The sequence below is a fragment of the Polypterus senegalus genome, chromosome 3 (assembly GCF_016835505.1).
Source record: "Polypterus senegalus isolate Bchr_013 chromosome 3, ASM1683550v1, whole genome shotgun sequence".
NCBI lineage: Eukaryota > Metazoa > Chordata > Cladistia > Polypteriformes > Polypteridae > Polypterus > Polypterus senegalus.
The window spans coordinates 188,037,270-188,060,501 of record NC_053156.1 but is presented as its reverse complement, the minus strand read 5'-3'; the positions used below and the strand labels follow the sequence as shown (position 1 = coordinate 188,060,501).

Here is a 23,232-nt window from a genome sequence, read left to right as displayed (position 1 = left end):
TTTTCTGTGTAGATTTTACACTTTATTTTAAGAATGTACATAATAGATTACTGAGAGATTTTTCATATTATTTCCTAAAGGCAGTATTATTTACTTCACCAATTTTTAGAACATCAAAAAATATTTTTTACATCCTTGAGTGAGTATGTGTTAGTTTACCTACAGGCATTGCTTGGTATTTATCATTCTGAATGGCACATTTTGCGATGTTGTCAGCCAAGCCACATTATTATGGGTGGCAGCTAACATTTCTGTTTTGTATTGCAGTGACACTCTGAATGTTGTAGCTTCAGACCATCGCCCCTTCACCACAAAGCAAAAAGCCATGGGAAAGGAAGATTTCACTAAAATCCCACATGGAGTCAGTGGTGTTCAAGACAGGATGAGTGTCATCTGGGAGAGAGGAGTGGTGAGTTCTGCTCCAGCATACATTATATAGCTGTAGAAGAGTACTCATTCTTTTTAGAACTGATATTCACACAGGTTGTATAGGCTATAATTGTTTTCAGTTTCTGAATAACTCTTAAACCTATACTTGAAATTTCTTGGGAATTAATTTTATTATTATTTGAAAAAAGATGAGTTGTGTTTACAGATTGTTATCAGTCATTTTCCAGAACTCGGTTAGCCTGTGCATCTTGCACAGGAAAAAGTGTGAATTCATCTTAAAATGCAAAAGTCTTAATAAATTTTGAGATTACTATGTCACATGAAAAAAATCAGTGCTACGTAAGGAGAATCAGTGAATTTTGTGATGTTGCTCAGCAAGCATCTCAGAAAATGACAAAAATGTATTTACATCCCTTACAAAATTGGAACAGTTATTTTATAACTTTGTAATGCCTTCAGCCTTTCCACAGCATGAATACTTTCCACAGTGCACCTTGCTCTCATGGGCCAACTACACAATGGTATACAGTCATAGTAGTCTTAAGTATTTGTATTTAATTCTAAGATGTTTCCTGCAGTAGTAAATTATATAAACGTATCTTTACTCCTTTACACATAATTATCTCTTGGATTTGTTTAATTAAATGTAGTTAATATACTGTATATATATATATATATATATATATATATATATATATATATATATATATATATATATATATATATATATATATATATATATATATATATATATATATATATTAAGTGTACAGATATATTAAAGCTCACCTGCATCTGCCAGTTTCTACTTTGATAATGCAGATCCATTTTTTATCATCATCATGACAACTTTGCTTTTGATAAGGTCAAGTGCAGATGTCAGTATGCGCTTTTCAGTAATTCTGACAAGAATCTAGACCACCTAGTGGTTCCCAGTCACTGCAATGCACTCCAGTTGGACATGGTATAAACTATAGTTATATTACTTCACAAGCACGGTCAGTTTTAACAAATGTGGCACTTAGGAAGTCTTACCTAGAATTGATGCTTCTTTTTGTCTTTCTTACTCTCTCAGTTGTTTTTCACAAAGTGCATAAGGATATTACAGTATTTAGCTACCATAAAGTAAGATGGTGTATGTAAAATCACAAACCGTGAATGAAAATAAGGGGCCTTTACACTAATGCCATCAGAATAACACCCAAAGAATACTTTACTAGTTGAGAAATAATCAAGAAAAATCTGTGCTTGTACTGGAGAGGAATGTTACAGAATAGGTGTTATGCTGAGTAAGCAATGAATATTTATTTCAGAAACAGTGATGCCATTAAGTCTTCTTCTCCTTCATAGCCTGTGAATCAATTGGCCTCATCATTTTATTCTTCAACCTGGCAGTTGGCAGATAATTGAACTTTTTTGCAACCAGTGTCAGTGTGCTGAACATTAATTGAATCTATCATCTTTATTATAATTGGTCAGTTTAATAAATGTGTTTATTTCTGCTTCCATTTTATTTTTAATGGTAATGTCTTTAAATTTGTCTAGATTCCCATTTTAGACTAGAACATTTAACTTGTCAAAATTCACTCATCCAAAAACAATCAACATTTGTGCTGTAATGTCCAGTATACCTACTTATGTTTTGGTTTTTTTTTTACTCATTTTCCAGTTTACACATTTTTCTTTTCTTTTTTCATTACCATTAGGAGGTGTTTATTCATAAATTCAGCCTTGCTTTAATTGTTATTCTTTAATATTTAAAGTGTTTTGTTTAATGTCTTCTTCTTCGTCTTCCTCTTCTCAATTAATTGCTTATATCTGTTTTTTATCTCTATCATAAAATCATTTCCAGTTTTTTTTTCTATTTTCCTATTATAAAAACTATCTGAATGTATTTTTTCCTACCGTTTGCTGAATTCTTCATTTATTATGTCTGTTTATGATTTAACACCTTCTCTGTTTAGTGCAAATATGTCATATATGTATTTTCTTTTACCTATAAATAGAATCTTATTTTTTTTAGAACTTTTTCCATTTCAATAATGATGATGTCTTTTGTCAGCCTTTTGTAAAATTCATTATATTGCTATTTTCTTTCGTTTGCATTTTGCATAACCATTTGTTTGATTCTGTTGAGTCTAATATTTATGTCTGTATTTTTATTTTCCATGCTATAATACAGAAATATAAAAATAAATTTTCTCCCTCCTTCATTTAATCAAAATGGATCACCTTAATTTACTTCTTTTCTTTTCATCCTGGGGCCTTTCACAAAGGGAAATGCTTAAATCTTTATTTGTCGTAGTTGCACAACTACAAGAGCATTTTACTTTGCACTTCTTTACATGTGACCATCCTTCTGGAAATTCCAGCACATTAGATCATAAAACAATGCTGCAGTATAGTCTAATTCCCACATTTCCCAAAGACATTTAACAAGGTTTTATTATGCAGGTTACTTCTATGAGTTCAAGTTTGAATGCCAGTATGAAGTATTTGACCTTAAGCCTCATGTGTCTTATCTTCATTCTGCCATTATCAGTGATGGTATCTTTTTTAATTTTATTAAATTAATTAAAAGCAAATGACAATCCATACAATCAAATTAAACTTAACAAAAGGGAAATTCATCCCCCATCCAAAAGAAATAAAGGAGAGCCAACAAAGCAAATCTTTGAAGCAGCAAGGAGTGAAAAGTATCCCATTCCCTGATATTGAAGTTTACTCTAAAATGCTATTAATTAGATCCTGTCATCTTTTAAAAAGGTTTTGAACAGATACTCTGAGTGAGAATTAGATTTTTTTCCCCAATTTCAAATTGTATAGGACATCAGTTACCCACTGACTTAAAAGTGGGGGATTCTTCCAGTTGAGCAGGATAAGTCTACATGCTAGTAGTGAGATAAAGGCAGTTACAGTTTGTTTGTTCGTCTCCACTTCAAGCCGTTCTGCAAGTACACCAAACACAGCTGTTAATGGGTTAGGAATGATTGTGACACCTAGGATGTCTGATAGGTATTCAAAGATTTTTGTCCAAAACCATGTTAATTTGGTGCACACTCAAAACATGTGGCCCAATGAGGCTGGAGCTAGACTGCAATGTTCATAGATTGGATCTTGCCCTGGAAGTATTTTGGTACACTCAATAGAAGATTTTAAATTGAATTATTGAGTACTTTGCACTTATGGAGCTAGAGTGTATACTGTACATGACTGCCTTCCACTCTTTTTCTGAAATGTTAAATGAAAGATCCTTTCCCCATTGTGCCCTGGAGTCTTTGAAAGGAATGGACTTTAAAATGTTTTTATAAATTGTGGAGAGGCTATCTGAGACTACAAGATTGAACAATTTGTCGTCTGGAATAGAACATGGTGGAAGGTGAGGAAAATTAGCCAGGTTCTGTTTAGCAAAGTTTCTAGCTTGAAAGTAGTGGAAAAATTATTTTGACAAAAACGTTACATTTGAAACTTAACTGCTTGTAGGATGCAAAAACATGTACAAATCTCTAAATGTTTTAATCTCAGACATTTTCCAAGCATTAAATACTGTGTATGTTTGAGAGGGTGGAAAAATGTGGTTGTCATGTAGAGGTGTAACAGATAAGTGCTTCTTATCAGTGATGTTATTTAATTGAACAATAACTGAACACCCATATGATTATATCACTGTGTATTTGTTCTATGTGTGTAGTACCACTATATGAATTTTTTTCCATTTTATTTAAAAAGTGAATTATTATAAAATCTTTCAGTATGGTACACTAACTTTATTTTCTTCTAAGATAGCCAAAAATATTTTGATACAGGGTTAAGCTGTAAAAATGGCCTGGAGAGTCCTACTCCCTGGCATAGCAAATAAGTAAAAGTTAATGTTTCTGTTTTTGCTTCTGCATATTTCCTCTTAGTGATGAGTAAAGAAAATTGGTGTCCATCCCAAACCCTGCACAATGCCATACATAACTGCAGACAGGAATTAGGTACTACTGTCTGTAGGCTTGAAGTGGACCTGCAATTAGTGTAATATTGTATGTGCACACCTGAAACAATGCAGTTATTGGTGCATTCTGCTGATATGCCATGTGAAAAAGTACATATAGATAAAGTAGAGGGATTATAGTCAAGTTAAATTTAACCAGCCTCATTGTAAAGAATTGCTTTTCTTCACTAAATTAAATTATTTTCAATTGTTTGAATCCATCAGGTAGGAGGTAAGATGGATGAAAATCGCTTTGTTGCAGTGACAAGTTCAAATGCTGCCAAGATTTATAACTTGTATCCAAGAAAGGGAAGGATCATACCTGGGGCAGATGCTGATGTGGTTGTCTGGGATCCAGATGCTACAAGGTAGGTAACATACAGTATATCGACTAATTGTTGAAAACTACAAATAAGATATGATTATGGAAGTTATTCATCAACAGCTATTCTTCAGAGTTGTTAAATTTTAGTTCAGTGGGGCAGATTTGCTAAATTTGTGTGTCAGTTTAGTGTTACTTTACAGTTCTATGGGAGGAGTAGCTGGTAATTTTAATACTTTAATCTACTGGGAAAATAGTATCAAATAAATCGGAGCTTATTTTTGGTCACAGTAGCTCATTTTATCAGTTAAATAACATATTTTTGTTCAAAGAAAAAGAAACACAGGAACATAGTTCAGTTTGCTTTACTTGAAATTTTGTCCATACTATAGTGCAGGCTGTTTAATGTAATTATAAGTTAAATGAGAAAACTGTTCACCATAAAAATGTTGCTTTTTAATGCTTAAGATTCCTTATTTTTAGTCAAAAACAACATCATTAAATTACATATGCAACAGTCACTGCTCTTAAATGCAGCCTTACCTCTCAATAAAAAAGTTCCTGTTTTTAAGACTACAAATCTTAACTGGGCAAAATGGGTATAGAAAATGGAGGCATATACTGTTTGTTGTATATACTGTGATAGGCTACCTGCCACTCAGTAAGGTCGGCAAGAGAGAGATGTGTTATTAGGAAATACTTGGTCAATATTTGGTCCTCATAGGAAGTTGATCAAGAGCATCCTACTGAATATGAAAAAGAGGCTTCCAAGGGTTAACAGTAGTGTGGATCCCCTCCTCAATGATAGAGAGGAGTACATGGTGTCTTTACATGAAAAATGTAACCTATTTTCAAGGTTAGGGCCAGCAGGAAAATGGTTATTTCCCTCCACCTGCTTAATATCAGCACATGACTTCAGGGAAGAGCTGTGTTCCCCTTTTAAAGACAGCATGGAGACTGCTTAAGGTGCCAGGCCCTTTACAGCAGGGCTCCTTCAGGTCAAGCATGGATGGCAACAGTGGCTGCAGATTTTTCTTTCAATCCAGTTGCTTAACTATGAGCCAGCCCTTTCTGATAGCAGAACATGTCTAATTTTATGGCCCATTAGTGCTTTCATTCTGCTATGTTAAGTCATTCTTATATTGAAAAATGTACTTTTCTAAAAAAATAATCCAGATTATTTTTAGACCTAAACGGGTTATTAATTGTCTTTCACTTTTTCTCTTTGATTTACTTTTAAAAGTAAATGAGACAAGACCTTTTTCATTTCCATCTCATTGTTAGTTGGCAGCTGGTTAAAAAAACAAGAAGTAGTTAAAAAGCAGCTGTTAAGATTAAAAGAAGCAATTAAGGGATGGAAATCTGAATAAGCGAGTTAACTAAAATTAAGCACATAAATTCTCTGTGAGTGGTAATCGCTTCAGCAGTAATAATCGGCTTTAATTATTGTAACATTATAACAAAACAAAATAACAATAACATAACAAAAACCTGCAGCAAGTGTGTCCCTCTGGGACCTAACATAAGGAGGTTATTAAAGGTTACATTGATGTCACTGATACTGTGGCTTAGTGGAGTTGGGATTTTATAGACAGTTGTGCAGTTCATTCACAACGTTGCCTCATAATGTGAAACTTACTCTGTAAGCTATGTGAAATAACAACACTAAATGTTGTTTGTGTGTTGTCTTTTACGGCAGAACATAGCTTTCAAAGAAACAGACCTGCAGAAGCAAAAGTAGAATAATGAGTAGTATACAGCTTGGCAAAGAATCAGGGTCTTCATGATCCCACCCATGACACCAGCTACAGACAAGTGAACAGGAAATGTATACTTACTTGAAGAAAATAGTACCAAGAATCAATGGAAAAAAAAACATTATTTTATTATATTATTTTTGTTGTCACAAGCATGCCTCAGAAATGGTACAATTTCTAAAATCAAAGCATTTTCTTATTTATTAGATTTTAAGACTTTCTTTCCATTTGGGACCCAAATACCCAGTAGCTCCATTATAAAATACAAGAGTTATTTTTTTAATTTATAAAATACAATTTTGCAATTTAGAACACAGTTTGATTTGGTAAAAAAATATATACCATGATTGTGAAGAAAAAATTTCAACTTAAAAAGTATCAAACATAACCTTTTATGCTTTGCTCCTTTCTGCTTGTAAAATTAAGTTAAAATTCATCACAAGCTTCATTTATACTTTATAGACCTGATCTGTTTATGCACTGGTCAAAAAAATTAAGGAAACACTCATCACAGTCTAACACCAAGTCATTTAAGTTTCAAGGATATCATTCTGTACAATTAGGAAGCATAAACAATTGTAATTCAGCTTTACCTGCTTTGGAACAAATGAAAGTGACAACATGTGCCCTAAAGAGGCAACAGACAGACAATCCCCAAAAAGAGAATGGTTTTGCAGGAGGTGCCCTCTCCTTGTCCTTCCTGATTCTTTTCTAGTTTTGTGTTTTGCTAATGTCCTTGTCACTACTGGTAGCATGATTCCTTCAGCCAGTTAAAGCTACGTAGGTAGTCCACCTCCGCCAGGATGACACATCTATATGTTCCATTGCAAGAAGGTTAGCTGTGTCTCCAAGCACAGTCTCACGAGGATGGAGGAGATACAAAGGAAAAGGGATATTACATGAGGAGAGCTACAGAGGGCCATAGAAGGGCATCAGCCCAGTAGCAGGACCAGCATCTGCTCCTTTGTGCAATCAGGAACAGGAAGAGCATTGCCAGACCCCTAAAAATTGACCTCCAGCTACTTACAGGTGTCACATGTTTCTCTCCATATTGCCAGAAACACTCTGCCTGAGATTGGCTTGAGTGTCCAATGTCTTCTAGTAGGACCTGTGCTCACAGCTCATCACTGTGCAGCTCGATTGGCATTTGCCAGAGAATTCCACAGTTGGTAGCTCCAGCATTGGCACCCTGTTCTCTTCACAGATTAGAGCAATTTCACACTGAGCACATGCGACAAACATGAAAAAGTCTGGAGACGTCTTAGTGAACGTTATGCAACCTGCAACATCAATCCAACATCACTGTTCTGGCAGTAGGTCAGTGATGGTCTTTGGGGTCATATGCTTGAAGGGTCGCATAGACCTCTATGTGCTAGGCAGCAGTAACCTGACTGCTGTTAAATACTGGGATGAAATCCTCAGAGCTGTTGTCTGACCTTTAACTGGTGCAGTGAGCTCTGGGATCTACCTGGGGCAGGATAATGACAAACCTCATGTGGCTAGAGTATGTAGGCAGTTCCTGGATGATGAAGGTATTGATGCCACACACTGGCCCACATGTTCCCCAGTCCTGAATCCAATTGAGAACCTCTGGGACGTTATGTATCAGTGCATTTGACGCTGCCACGTAGTGCCACAGACTGTTCAGAAGCTCATTGATGCCCTGATCCATAGGTGGAAGGAGACCCCCAGGACACTATCCTCCATCATATGAGGATCATGCCCAGATGTGCATATAGGGGTCCATACGCACTACTGGGTGACATAATGAATTGCCATTTTGAAATTAATGCAAGTGGGATGAGCCTGTGATTTCAATTTTTGACTTTGATTTTCAGTGTCATGTTAAATCCGGTCCTCAATGGGTTGGTGATTTGGGGTTTTATTAACTGTTGTTACATCGTCTTGTTTTCAACAAATTACATAGTGTTACTCAGTAAAGATTGTCTACTTGAATATTTTGTTCATTGAGAGTCAATGTGTGATTTAAGTGTTCCTTTAATTTTTATGGGCAATGTATATTACTGCATAAAAACAGCTCATAAACTAGTGTATTTTTTTCATTGATCAATGATGAGATCCATCACTTAAAAATAAAAATTAAAAAGGGAAGCCTTACAGTATACTTCAGCAATATTCTGCAGGAAAAATGTCAGCAACCTTTATGAACAAGTATGGTAGAAGAAATTAATTTCACTGAGTTGACACAAGCACATAGCAGCAGTAATTAATCTCTGACATCTCATACTTGCAGCGGCACCAACACACACAAGTGTATTAACAAATGAAAAAAAAAATAAAAATCACATGAAAAATAAAACAAATTAAATAAACACATAAAAATCTCAAGCATTTAAATTCAAACAAAAACAAAATCACAGCCACAGATCCAGATTATGAGTTCACCTTTTTCTCTCTATTATTTAGAAACCATCCTTAACCTCCACAGATGTGACTTCCCAATGTATCTTTTGTGATGTTGTAACTCAAAAATGCTTTTCAAATGTAAGTTTAAATGGTCTTAGACTTTGGTAATCTTTTTTCATATGTAGATGGAAACTGATGTAGATGTTTCATTTAGAGTGTGCAGTGCAACAGTTCTGCATATAGCAAACACAATCAAACCACATTACAGATACATTATTCAAAAATTGCTCCATAATGTCAGTAGTTGGAGTATTGAAAGGTTAAGTGACACCCTAAGATTTAACAGCAAGTGGGTACAGTGTTGGAGTCTGAAGTCTTCCCACTAAGTCTCTTTGCCTGCAGACCTTAGGTCTGTCTTCTCTACACCTCTGTCGATGATAGTTATTCTCCTCTGCATGTTAACCATGTTATACTAGATAATAAGCTTCTCGGATAAAATGTTAATAAAATGTATCATTTTTTTGAAGTTTTTAAATATGGTTCACCTGAAGATGGCAGTGTTATCACATGATTGACTACAAATTCCAAACTGTTGCCAGAAAGCAAAGGGAATCTGCTTAGATTATAATACAGTACCTCTGTGGAGTCTAGTGCAGTTTTCTTGTTGGCTAATTTTCATTTGTTGACATTTTTACTGTGGAGACTGTTGCTATCAAGCTAACATAGCATCATTCCTTTGTTAACTGCTTTTTGGGTAATTCTAGCATCAGATCTGGGTGTATTTTGACTGGATTTTACCTTCTCCGTTTTCAATATGATTTGCTTACATCAGATTTTATAATGGTTGTCCATATTTAATGTACCTTGGTTCATTCTCCAGCATTATTTAGTCCATTCCTTTAAACCGATGTGAGTACTCTTAAGGGTCATTATCTGAGTTCATCTAAGTTGGTATGTTACTGTGTAAGAACTTCTTTTTTTACTTAATTACTTAGTATAGCAGCTCTTTATAGGTGTTTTACAAGTGTACAGTCATGGTTTGATTATTTACATATGTGCATTTTTTTAAATTGTAGGAGGGACAATGTCAAAGTGAGTCTTAGCTACTTGTACACACATTTGGTCTTGGAACTTGTGATACCAGCTTAGCCACCTAAATGGCCTGTGAATACTGAGGATGCTTTCTGTCTGTTGCTATCATATTAAACAGAGAAGCACAGAATGGCATCAGCCTAGCAGCAGGACCAGCATCTGCTCCTTTGTGCAATCAGGAACAGGAAGAGGTTTGCCAGACCCCTATAAAATAACCTCCAGCTAGTTACAGGTGTCACATGTTTCTCTCCAGATTGCCAGAAACACTCTGTCTGAGATTGGCTTGAGGGCCCAATGTTTTCTAGTAGGACCTGTGCTCACAGCTTGTCACTGTACAGCTCATTTGGCATTTGCCACAGAATTCCACAATTGGCAGCTCCACCAATGGCACCCTGTTCTCTTCACAGATGAGAGCAAGTTCACACTGAGCACATGTGACAGACATGAAAGTCTGGAGACGCCTTAGTGAACGTTATGCAACCTGCAACATCAATCCAACATCACTGTTCTGGCGGTAGGTCAGTGATGGTCTGGGGGGCTGACGCTGCCAAGTCGTGACAGAGACTGTTCAGGAGCTCATTGATGCCCTGATCCATAGTTGGAAGCCCACTACTGTAATTTTCCTGTTCTGCTGTGAGAAGAAATTGAGGGCCAATTTCAGGCCGTCGTCATGTGTACGTCTAGTTCATGGGCTGCGCTGTGCATATCATGGCATATCTTGTGATCTTACAGTGTCCAGAACTTTGTTTCTGTTTCAGAGTGTGTAGCTTTTGAGTGTGATAAACACTACTAGCTGGCCTGGGCAGCGCAGTACCATCAGCAGCTGGTACTGCATTTCTTTTCCTGTCAGTTATGTTAGAAGAATGCATGTGAATTCAGGTGGGTTATGAACCTCCCATGACGCACAGCACCCCAGGGCACTCTGCTGAGGTTACTGTAATGTACTTCTGTTGCTGTGTCTGTTTTTGTGCTAGACATGTGGTGTAAACGCTCAGTTGATGTTCTTGTGCCAGTTATGTTTTATGGTGTGTACCGCTGTTCTTTTTCTATCAGTAGTGTGTGTAGCCATGCATTTCCTGTTAGCCAAGGCATTGGGCCATGTCTTGGCTTACCATGAGAAGGAATCAAAGCTCAATTTCAGGGCTGTCATGGCCTATATGTCTAATTCATGAGTCGTCCTGTCAGCTATGGCTTGGGAATGCTTGTCGGATTAGGTGGGGCATGCACCTCTAATGAAATACAGAACCCCTGGTAGCTCCACTGAACTTACTGTAATTTCCTTCTATTGTCATGCCTTTTCTTGTGCCAGACATGCGGTGTGATTGACTGGCAGGGTGCGTAGCTATGCTTCTTCGACTCCTCACTCCATGAGAAACACATCACAATCTCCATTTGTTGTGAGAAGGAGTTGAAGCCAAAATTGAAGTCAAATTCATGGTTTGTGTTGCACATGTCATGGCACGAGGTGTTAATTGAAACTAAGATCAAGAATCAAGGGCCAGAGGTCTGTATGTTTTTGCATGACAGACAACACTTAGTATTTTGTATCTATAGATAGATAGATAGATGGTTGCCATAAGTAATGGTTACTTTAGTTCAGTGGTTTTCACACTCAATCCATGCAGCTGCTGGTCTTTGTTCCTAACAGTTTCACAATCAGTGAGTCATTTTTACCTTGAATTAATCTCATTTATGTGTAATTACTTGATCTTTTTTAATTTCTTATTCAGAAAAGTACAGCTGTATAATTTTACATTTATAAACATTTATACATATTTTTATTTCTGTTATAGCTTTAAATGCTTTTCCTTTTAATTTGCCTTTTTCTTTGTAAATTATTCCCATAATTGTATTCTAATAATGACATTTAAAAATGATCAAAGCAGATTCCCAGGCAAATGGCAATGAATGTTAAAAGTTGGTAACTACTTCAGCATCAGATCCACTAATTGTCATGTTAGTATATAATGGATTAAATAACCACAACACTTAAAGAAGAATAAAAATTATAATGATGAAAATCTGAAAACCAAATTAGAAAAGCACAAAATGATCTCTATGTAACATACATAAATGCTTGGTCCGTTCTAATAAACATTTGACAGACTTAGTTTTATCATTTTTACCCTGACTCCAAAACACAGAAACTGGGAAATAACAGCTTGCTTAATTAGGCTGGTAGTTCCATTAAAAACTGAAGTTGGTTGGAACAGAGACGTGCAGCCACATGGGGTCCACATGACTGATTTTGAAAACCAATGCTTCAGCTCACACAAATAGAAAATGTGCCATTTTTTCAAGGATTTTTCTTCAAAATGGACCAATTGCAACATTAATTACCTATTTTTTTTTCAGAACAATTTCTGCTAGCACCCAGGTCCAAGGTGGGGACATTAACCTGTATGAAAATCTTCGTAGCCATGGAGTGCCCCTGGTAACTATCAGTCGAGGCAGAGTGGTCTATGAGAATGGAGTGTTTATGTGTGCAGAAGGCACAGGAAAATTCTATCCACTGAGAACTTTTCCTGATTTCCTTTACAAGAAGATGGTTCAGCGAGAAAAGGTACATTAGCAACTATAAATAACTTTATGCAATAACGATAGCAAGCTCAAAATGCGCTGTTAATACCATATGTTCTGACTGTTAATGCTTGTTTCCCAGTCTTTTGGTATTTTCTATAATTTTAAATATCTTAAACAAAAAAAAAGAGTTTCGCTGGTAGGTGGAATGGCATTTCACACATGAAAATTATTTAAAATTCATTTTGCAGCATTGTGTCTAAACTGTAGTGATCATTTAAAAGAGCATGTAATTATTAATCACTTCATTATGGCACTTTAGGATGAACATCAGCTATATACAGGGCATCAGCTATCATTGATGTCAGTTGTCAATACCCAGGTAGTTGCTGGCGTTCATTTTACTATTATTAAATGTTTAAGAATTAAAACTAAGGAGAAAAGACAGAATATACAGAATGCTTGCTGAGGTCAGAACAAAATAAATAGTTTAAACCGTGCACTGAAACCAGAACGAAGAATCCTCTGGCTTGTTGTTCTTGCCCCTAACTAAATACAGAGATATCATTGTTTCTACTTTATTTCTTTATAGAAATTTATACTACACTCATACTAGCAGGACATATACATGACCATCTTATATAAACTGAAGCAATGATGTCACTTGTCACACAGATGTTTGATCACATGGATAGCAGTGTTTGTTACCGTTATACACAGCATGGAAGCAGGTATAACAAAAATAAAAAAAACAACAGCAGGTGCCTTCAGAAAAAAAGTAACTCAAAATGGCACCATCGTGACATCACCACTGGAAAAATGAAAAAAATGAATGTCTTCAAAAACTCAAAACAAATCCAGAAATGGAGCTAAATGAATCTGCATGTGTATAAACCAAGATGCATCACAGGATCATCTGTAACCTTAGTTCCCGAAACAAGAAAGGCACAATTTCCATTTTTAGTGTTCATGCAGCATGTGTCAGTTGACAGAATAATGCTGTTCACAGCTTTTCTTTAAGGTGGGTGGCTGAAGATCATGGATCTAATCATTAGTGATATAAAGGTTTCAACACTAGATGTTTTGAAAAGTAATGTGCACCTTAAACAAAGGCCAGTCCTTTCTGTATTTGACCTAATAATTTACTGATTCTTATAATCATGTACAGACCAATGAGTTTTCAATGGTAGGCATCTGTGGCAACTTTAACAGAGTACCAAAGCCTGCATGCAACTTTCAGTATCTGCCAAAGTTTAGCAATCATGGTAGTTTTGTTCCTGACTTTAGCTTCTCAGCTAGAAAGAGAGAATAGATTGATAGAAAGAGAAATTTCAAGTCTTTCATTAAGAAAACTGCACACCAGTTTGCAAGAAGCATTAATGATGCCAAATCCTCATTTTCTGCATTAAATTTTCTGTTGCTTGCACTTTCCACAAAGGTGGTTTGTAAGGCAGGGTGCTGGAGCACTTCTGCCCCTCCAACTATTTTAAAAAACTCTACTTAAATTAATTAGGCAATTCAAAATGATCAGGAAATGTGTTTATTTGCACAACATGCCTGGTGTCAGTCCATGTCAACATCAATTAAAAAATGTTTCTGACTTGTTTTCTTTAATTTCTGTATGAATACCCAGCCACCCAAATGACTGTGTATGTAAGTCCTTGATCGTTTGGCAAGTAGGTGACCTGAGGCTGCCCTTTCGTTGGTTCTCTTCAGATTTTTCTGGAGCTGTAGCTCTATGTGCCCCGGACACTCCCACATTTATTGGCAGTGAATTAGTGTTAATAGCTCCATGATCATTTTGCAGCAGATGTATCTCCAAGCTGCTAGAGGCCATCTGACCTGGGTGTGTGGTCGCCAGCAGCCTCTCAGGGCCAGTGGATAGTGGGCATTCGAGTTGCCTCTGTAGCAGAGAGGGGCAGGCAAAGGGGGCGAAGCAGCTTGGAGATACCACCGAACTGTTCACAAAGTGCCGTGTCTGTGAATGCTGATCTCAGAGCTCTTTTTTACCAGCTTTTCCGGTAGTCCCAACCCTTCGGGCAATTAAGTAGGTGTGTGCCTTGGGATGATTTTGGTTAAAAATGTATACTACTATAGGAAAAAGCTTGGGAAACATTCATCTAGAGAATGGTATGAGGATAAAATTTTTTTTGGTAGGCTTGGTGAAATGAGTCAATTTAATAAGAAAGGAACTGGGAATTTTTCAAGCTTCAAGGGTGTTAAAGGAAATATAGGTATCCTGGGGCCTCATGTATAAACGGTGCGTACAAACAGAAATGTTGCGCAAGAATGTTTCCACGTTCAAATCGCGATGTATAAAACCTACACTTGGCATAAAGCCGCGCACTTTTCCACAGTACTTCATACCTTGTCGTACGCAAGTTCTCCGCTCGGTTTTGCAGACAGGCGGCACCCAGCGTCAAAGCAGTGCTACTGTTCCTGTGTGGTTACTCTTTATTTTCCTGACGCAGCTTTATAAATACACTGAAACTAACCGCATATTGTTTATTAGTGTAATGCATCTGATTGTAATTAACTTGTAACAATATAATGGTCCAGGGAATAACCATAGTATTCCAAATACCATAGCTGCTTTAGCGTTGTTACTCTCACTTCTCCTTCTCCTTCTTCTTCTTCTTTCAGCTCCTCCCATTAGGAGTTGCCACAGCAGATCATCTTTTTCCATATTACTCTCACTGCACCACTCGGAGTATTTATATCACTGTATCTGAGTGTGAATCACAGCAGCAGCTGATTGGAAAGAGAATTACCGGTATACAGCTTCAAGGACACGCTGTCTCAGCCCCTGCAAAACGTTTTAAAGACTTTCCTGTACGGACCTCGCGGTTCAGAAACAGTTTCATCCCAAGAACTTTAAACGCACTCAATCAATTGCACCTTGTAGAACTGTTTGTACTTATAAGTACAATTACCCCACTGTAAACTTGCACTATAGTTATAATATCGCACAACCTGAGCCACTTTATAAAGCGCGTACTGTATTTACATATGATGACGATATCATTTTTAAGGTGAAATGCAGCAAAATATGTTTATTCAATTATACAGATAAAACTTTAACTTCATTTAAATAATCTAGATTCTTCACTGGGAGTGTCGTGAAGGATAGAATAATTAAACATGTACTACGAAAATATTTCAATGTTCCTTAAACGTTTTGAAGAATCGGCGCTAAGCTTACAGATGGCTTAACTTCTATTACAGAGCTGATTGTGTGGACTGCAGTGGCGGCTACGCCAATATATATTGAATATAAAACAGAAAGAGAAAATAACAACACAGCTAAAAACACAGCGACAAATTTCGTCAAAAGTTAAATGCTTGTGTCATGAGCACGAGGCAGCTATGCAGTGTCTGCAACGGACGGGGCCATCCACCGTGCATAAGATACCTTATTGACATTGGCGGGTGAAGGAGCCACCGATTCCTCCTCTGCCCAGTGCCACCACAAGCCTAGAGCCGCCCCTGAGTACTGCTGCAATAAATTATTTCATTGAAGTGAAACCCATGTTTAATAACGTGCTTTAACTCCTATCATCATCTACATATATAATTCACTAAGGCAAGACAACAATGAAAAGCACGCTGGAAGGGGCGTGAATTCACTAAGCCGCCGACAAGTGGGACACCTATGGCGCACACAGGAAGGAGCCACGCCCACCAACTCCAAGACCATTGGATATGACGACAACTCGCAGGGCTACGCCCACCAACTCGGACGCGACGACACAGAAAAAATGGTGTCATTTATGTTTGTCTGTCGTAGAGGCCACATGCAGTGCAGGTCAGGTTAATGTCATGTACCTCCGAGCTACATTGACTGTTCATAGAGGCATGTTTCTCACGGAGGTGAATCGCCATATGCAGCGTGTGAAACGGTTTGCGAGGGGTATCCCATGGGATCCTAAAAACAATCCTTTAAAACTGAGGTTAAAGCACAATGAAGGAATCAGCCTTTAAAAACCAATAAGCCCTGTGCCTCTGTTTCATTACCGTCTCACGTGCTTCACCAATGCAGGCCCTGCAACAGTCAAGACGCTCTGTCAGCAGCTAACATTCTCTGTGCCTGACCGGTTCACACAGAGGCAGCGCAAGAGAAAACCGCGCCAGAGACAGACAGAGGCACACACACAGGCAGCTGGTGGGCGGCTCTCCGTGAGTTTCTCTTGCGAGCAGACACATGAGCAGGCAGTGTGTATTCTTCGAGTGCGAGGGTGGACGCGACAGGACCATCTAGGAAAAATCATGTCGCGGATGTGATTCGCTGTATGCAGCGTGTAGAACAGTTTGCGAGGGGTGTCCCTGTGTCTTTCCAGAAGTGTTCAACCATCAATAAATAATTATGCGGCGTTTGTTATGCCGCGGGTTCACTATTGTGTTGTATTTTGCTCTCTCCAGAGTTCCATCTTTTCATTCACTTACTGTTGTATTCTCACACTAACCTGTTTTAGACAACCGTGTCTTTCCAGAAGTGTTTACCATTCCATAAATAATTATGCATGAGATTGAGCGTGTGTCTAGGCGTGGGTAAGCCGTTGAACCCCATTCGGGCTGCAAACCGTGGAATTGCCACTAAGTGCGACTCATACGCTCCCACTGTTTTCGTCCCTACCCTTTGAACACACCCCCCTCCCACACGTTGACTGTTAATAGAGGCATGTTTCTCGCGGAGGTGAATCGCCATATGCAGCGTGTAAAACAGTTTGCGAGGGGTATCCCATGGGATCATTAAAACATTCCTTTACAACTGAGGTTAAAACACAATGAAGTGAGCAGTCATTAAAAAACTAATTTTCAGTTACGACGCACGACCGCGTGCAGCATAGCAAAGTGTTGTACACGCTACATACAGCAATTCGCATCCGTGACAAACATGCGTCTTCTTAGATGGTCCTGCTCTTTGTACACACCCCCCTCCCACCTCGCTACGCCGCACGGACGATTGTGTGTTGGTTCGTTCCATGCATTGTTACAATGTTGCTTTTCTTGCTGATTTATTACATTACTGATTTTGCAAATGTTAAATTTTCTCCCTGTGCTTAAAAATTATTAAAAAACCGGCCTGATTATGCGGTGTATGGTACGCCGCAGGTTGGCTAGGAAAATAATATCACGTATACATCTCAGTATTTTAGTTATTCAGAGAGCTGTAATATCACGAATGTAATGGATTCTGTGTCCAGTTGGAGGAAGAGAGCCAGTTTAAGAAGCAAGTAGTGATTCACACACACAGAGCACATAGAAGATCAAATACAAAACAAAGCATTTAACGTGCTACTTTAATTACGATGTGATTTGAGAAACTGGTTAATTAAACGATTTTAAGATGAAGTTTATGATGTTCTACTTTAATGACAAAATAAACTACGTGATTAAAGTGGAAATGTCGAGATTGAAATTGACATTTCATGCTTTTTCCCCATTGTGTGCCTTTTTTTCTCTGTACCCTAATAAACTTTCATATGACACTCAGACAGTGGGCTACAACTCGCCTTTTCACGGTGACTTTGATATGTGACGTCTTTTTTATTTCCGACACTGTGCAATTTTGTGAACGTGAGCTTTCAAGTTTCTCCAACACGCTATGTCACTCGATCAACTTCCTTTTGTTGATTATACTACGGTTTATTTGAACAAATAGTATGTTTTTCCTTTGCCTCCACTTAGTATTCGCTGAAATTCTTATATTTTCCCCCGTGCTTTTCCCATTGTCTTTTCACAGAAGGCTGAGCTTAAGTGCGATTTATATTGATTTGCATATTCAAAGAGGCATAATTCTGGGAGGGGTTGTGGCGTTACATAAAGCACGTGCACAAGCGTTACTTTTCACGCTGATCTGGATTTATGTAGAGGAAGAACGTGGAAGTTGGAGTACGCACAGATTCCTGCATCTGGATTTTTCTGTGCGTAAGCACATTTCGGCTTTTGTGCTTACGCCATGTTATAGTGCGAGTTCTACGCACGGCGTTATACATGAGGCCCCTGATCATAAAGGCAGAATAAGATTTAGGTAGTAGTTTTCCTGTCGGTGTAGTACAAGACAGGTTGGGGTGCAAGTTATGTTTTAATATGTGGGTGTCTGTGGATCTTACAATGTGAATTTGTGCCCAGGTCAGGCAAGCCTGGAAAACTTGCATAGGACTGGGCAGACTGGCTGCCAGTCTAAAATAAAATTAGAGTGTGATTGACTTTGTGGGTGTGGTAAATGATAAACTGTGATGCAAGTCTTGGGAAAAATCAGAGGACTAGTGATTGCATAATATGGATGTATGGAATACAGTGGAAATGGCTAAGGTCGAAGCACTCTATTAGCACAGGCAGAATAAGATTTGGATTGGGCCCATGCTATGGGACAGAAGAAAGTGCAAGTTATTGGAAGCTTATGGAGTTGGGGATGTGGAAATTATGGTGTGGGGTTTGGTATAGGGAACTGGGCAAGTTAGTAGGGGACTGGACAATTTAGAGACAGGTGTAGTATGACATTTGGCTAGCAGGTGCACCTGTTCCTTTCCACATCTATAGGGCAAGTTACTGTATGTAAAGAACAAAGGGACTATGGATGTCATGGACTGAAGTTTTAGAGCACAGTAAAAATGGGAAATCTGGCATCAGACTGGGCAGCATCGTGGAAAGGGTATAATATATTTTAGCCTGGATTTGCCCTATGGGTCTAGACAGGTCATGACATGCATTGACTCTATGATGAGCATGTGGAATGAACAAATAGACAGATAGATATGAAAGACCTTATGTAATAAATAGATGTGAAAGGCACTATATAATGCATAGATAGATGTGAAATGTACTATATAATAGATAAGTGCTGCTTCAATTTATCCCCCCAAAAACTACGCCCCCACTCAAATCTTTTTCACCAGCTGCCACTGACTTTGGGAGCTGCTGAACTACAGTACTAGAATGGCAGACATTACAAAAAGCAGGGCAGACTTGATACTGCCTCCTACAGCATTATGTTAGGCAATCAGTCTGGGAGTGACCCTGCCAACCTGACCTTTAACATGGGAATAGGGACTTAAGAATGTGGAAACATTTGGGGCCGACAGAAGGAGCTCAAATAGGATACCTCTAGGTAGATCTAGGATTGCTTCCGACAAGTGCCCTTGAGTCCATGTATACTATGTCAAGACTTAAACAGTGTAAATCTATTTAATCTTATCTAGAGGAATGTGTAGCACAAACAAAACTATCAAGATTACCTGACCCCTAGATTTTTTATCTGATCAATTAAATTTGTCTTACAAATTTTCCAGTCTTCCTTAACATGTGTAGTTTGTTGTGATGTTGACAAAGACAACTGGATCTAGGCAGACAAATTTCTGTGTACAACAACCAGTCACTGTTCCAAACCTGCATGTCAATTCTCCTAATAACAATGTGTCTTCCTACTTCCTACTGTTGTAGCGCCAGTCCCTAAAGGGGGTGGACCGCAATCCATATGTGGGTGATGTGGCAGTGGTGCATAACTCTGGAAAAAAGGAATCTGGACCAACAGATGCTGACACCCCCACTAGACCAGTGACAAGACACGGTGGCATGAGGGATCTTCATGAATCTACTTTTAGTTTATCTGGTAAGAGAACCTGAAGTGGCCATTATTAGTTGTGAATTGTTTATAAAATAAGCAGTTTAGCTAAAATAGAACTAAGAACTTTGTTACTTTTTTAAAGACTTAAATACAAAATGTAAATTATTTATATTATATCATGTTATAAATGTTATAGTATATAAGGGGCTTCCATTATCTGCTATCTTAAAAGCTTCCAACAAACTAAAATGGTACTGTACAGCCTATATTATACTACAGTTCATGTTGTTATAGTGTATATTACAGTATGTTTTTAGTTTTATATTTTAAAACTTCTGTAATGGGACTAACTTGTGGATTTTTTATACCTCTATATATATATATAGAGGTATATACATATGTGTGTGTGTGTATATATATATATATATATATATATATATATATATATATATATATATATATATATATATATATATATATATATATATATATATATATATATATATATATATATATATATATATATATATATATATATATGTATATGGCAGTACCCATAATTCTGCGTTCAGATCTCATCCCAGTCTCTGTCAGTAGCTTTGCATGTGTTTTTCTCCTGAGGTTTTTATTTTTCTTAATATCCTAAAGACATATAATTTTAGCAACCAGCTTTAAAGAAATGAGTGAATACATGAAGATGAAAAAGAAGGTTTCATTAATGGCTTTTATTTGACTTCATACTATCAAATGTTATTGGTTCTTTGTGTGCCACAGGTGCCCAGGTGGATGATCATGTCCCAAAGAGGTCTTCTGCTAGGATCCTGGCTCCTCCAGGTGGCAGATCCAGTGGAATTTGGTAATCATGACTTCTCAACTCTGGACCAAATAAAGCAGCAAGAGTTCAAGAAAACACCTTCACCATGCTGCAGCACTAAAAATATTGTGTCTTGTAAAAACAGATGAGGGGCAAGCAAAGAACACTGCACTGATTTTTTTTTTTTTTATTGAAAGGTGCTTAGAATATCTTCAACTCTAATTGTATACTGTTACACAGGCAAACAATGGCATTTCACTCTGAAACTGCATTGGACATCTAGAGCTAGAAACATAGGGACAGATTTGAAAATGTGTGTGTTTGAAAGAACGCCTGCTGATGTTGTGTGTCAAAAAGAATAATAAGCTAGACTATAAAATGCACTTGGTTATTTATTATAAGTAATTAAGTTTCTTCTTTTAAAATTATCTGATCTAATTAATTTCAAATAATTTATAATATATAACAAAGAACTACTTAAAGAAATAGTGGGAATCTACTAGTCTCCCATTTTAAAGTTTAGTACCTTCTAGAGGTGATTTCATTGTCTGTGTTGTACATGCAGAACAGCCCCAAGAATTTTCTTGTTTTCTTTTTGATTCTGTCTTGGCTGCTGTGTAAGGTTTTAAAGCACCATTAAAAGCAAAAAAATATGTAGTGCAGGGTAAAACAAATTTGAAATCATGGAATCTTTAAAATACCGTAATCCATTAGATGGATACTATATGTGATATGCTTCTCTTAAAATTCTGCTTAAAAATAAGTTTCAAAACGTCATGCCAATACGTTTGATCCTTCAAAAACATAAGATGTCCTATGGCTTTTGATTATATTAAGTGTTTATTGCGGCAATAAAGAAAAAAGGCAGTTCCAAAAAGCTATTAGTAAAAATGTCTTTTGACATCTTTTTTTTTGGTTCAATTGTAGAGAATTTTTTTTATTAGATTTTCATAAATTTGTTAAATGGTGTTAAGTGGGTTAGAGTTTCATTCTTAGCATTTCACTACTATTACAGCCTCATGTCTCTTCACAGAACTCATTAAAGTCAACAGTAGCAGCACAAGACTTTACCTGAGCCATTTTTGTTTTTCCCATGAAATTCGCCAGATAAATCAGTTAAAAAAATTCCTTTAGTCATATATGGTAAACCATAAAACAAAGAAAAATGTTTTTCCATTTTTGTTTTTTCATATTCTAACCGAATAAAAAAATAATGGAATTCCTTAGAAAGGATCTGTTTTCTAAGCCCTATCATAACAGGACTCCATTGTTGTAAAATAATTGCTAAACAATAATGTAAACTCCCCTGGTATATTCAGATTTAACTCAGCCTGCCTAGGTGTGTCCATACTGGAGGTCTTTTTGTTCCTGTGCCACTGTTGCCTACTGTAAAGTGCAATTCAGTGTTTGGCGGCATAGCCAACACTACTGTTATTCTCAATGGTAGAAGTTTCCATTGAAATCTTCCATTGTTTTTATTAACAGTTATTCTGCCATTACTTGTTCCTGAATAGCTGAAAATAACAAATACTTAAACATTTTACACTTGCACAACATTACCAGTTTTAAATTTACACTTAAACTATGTATGAAAATGACAAAGTTACTGAATTTCTTTTGTCATGATTCATAACAGAAGTGAAGCCTACAGTTAATAAAAAATGAAAAAGTCTTAAAATTTTCTTCACCTAATTGAAATAATCAGTGTAATTCTGTGTATCAGCCATAATTTGTTTTACAGAAATGTTCATTTGAACAATTTTTTTCTCATAAAAACAAACATTAAGGTAATTACCGAATATGACCATCCATGCATTTTAACATTTCTACCCGTAAACGGTGCTAGCATGTTCCTGTTCTTCTTTCACACTGCAGAAGCAGGCTGTCTTCTGTTGTCATGAGCTCTGTAGTTTTATTGACCAGTTCACACAGTGTGTCAGGACCAGATGGAGACTTCATTCCTTAAACTGAAGTTGTTGCTTTTAACTGACCCAGGTTAACATTTCAAAAACTTTATGCATGCTTTTGTAACGTGATTCATTTTTGGCAAAAAGTTAAAGAAATATTTACCCTTTCAAAGAAATATTTTGAAACACATTTCTGACAGTGGTCCCAGTCTGTGGACAAGTGCTTTTTTAATAACAGTATTAATGAAAAAATAAATAAGTATTGGAAAGTCTTGTCTGTTATTTTACTGACAAATTAGAAACTCATAATATATCTCACTGATCTTTACTTGGCACCAAGAAATTCTAATAGTGTCTGCTCACACGTTTGCCACTTGCCTGTGGTCTGATCTAAGAGAACAAAAATGATGGGCGAAAGGATTTCATCAGATTCATGGATTTCCTCTTCCATCTGTGCCAGGGCTGTACAGTATACAGCGTCTTCCCTCTCAATGCCTCTTCTTTGAGAATGACACCTCTT

General features: G+C 37.0%; 1 protein-coding gene across 2 annotated transcripts in view; it reads left to right on the top strand.

Annotated features, from left to right (window-relative positions):
* LOC120525750 (dihydropyrimidinase-related protein 5) overlaps positions 1-22,981 on the top strand; it is a 215,140-nt gene extending 192,159 nt beyond the window's left edge. For both annotated transcript variants that reach the window (XM_039748319.1, XM_039748320.1), the window contains exons 9-13: positions 268-409; positions 4,592-4,734; positions 12,260-12,467; positions 19,868-20,036; positions 20,766-22,981. In XM_039748319.1, the coding sequence (XP_039604253.1) occupies positions 268-409; positions 4,592-4,734; positions 12,260-12,467; positions 19,868-20,036; positions 20,766-20,851 (748 nt within the window). In that variant the 3' untranslated portion in view covers positions 20,852-22,981. The remainder of the gene's footprint in view (positions 1-267; positions 410-4,591; positions 4,735-12,259; positions 12,468-19,867; positions 20,037-20,765) is intronic.
* Positions 22,982-23,232: the final 251 nt, after the last annotated feature.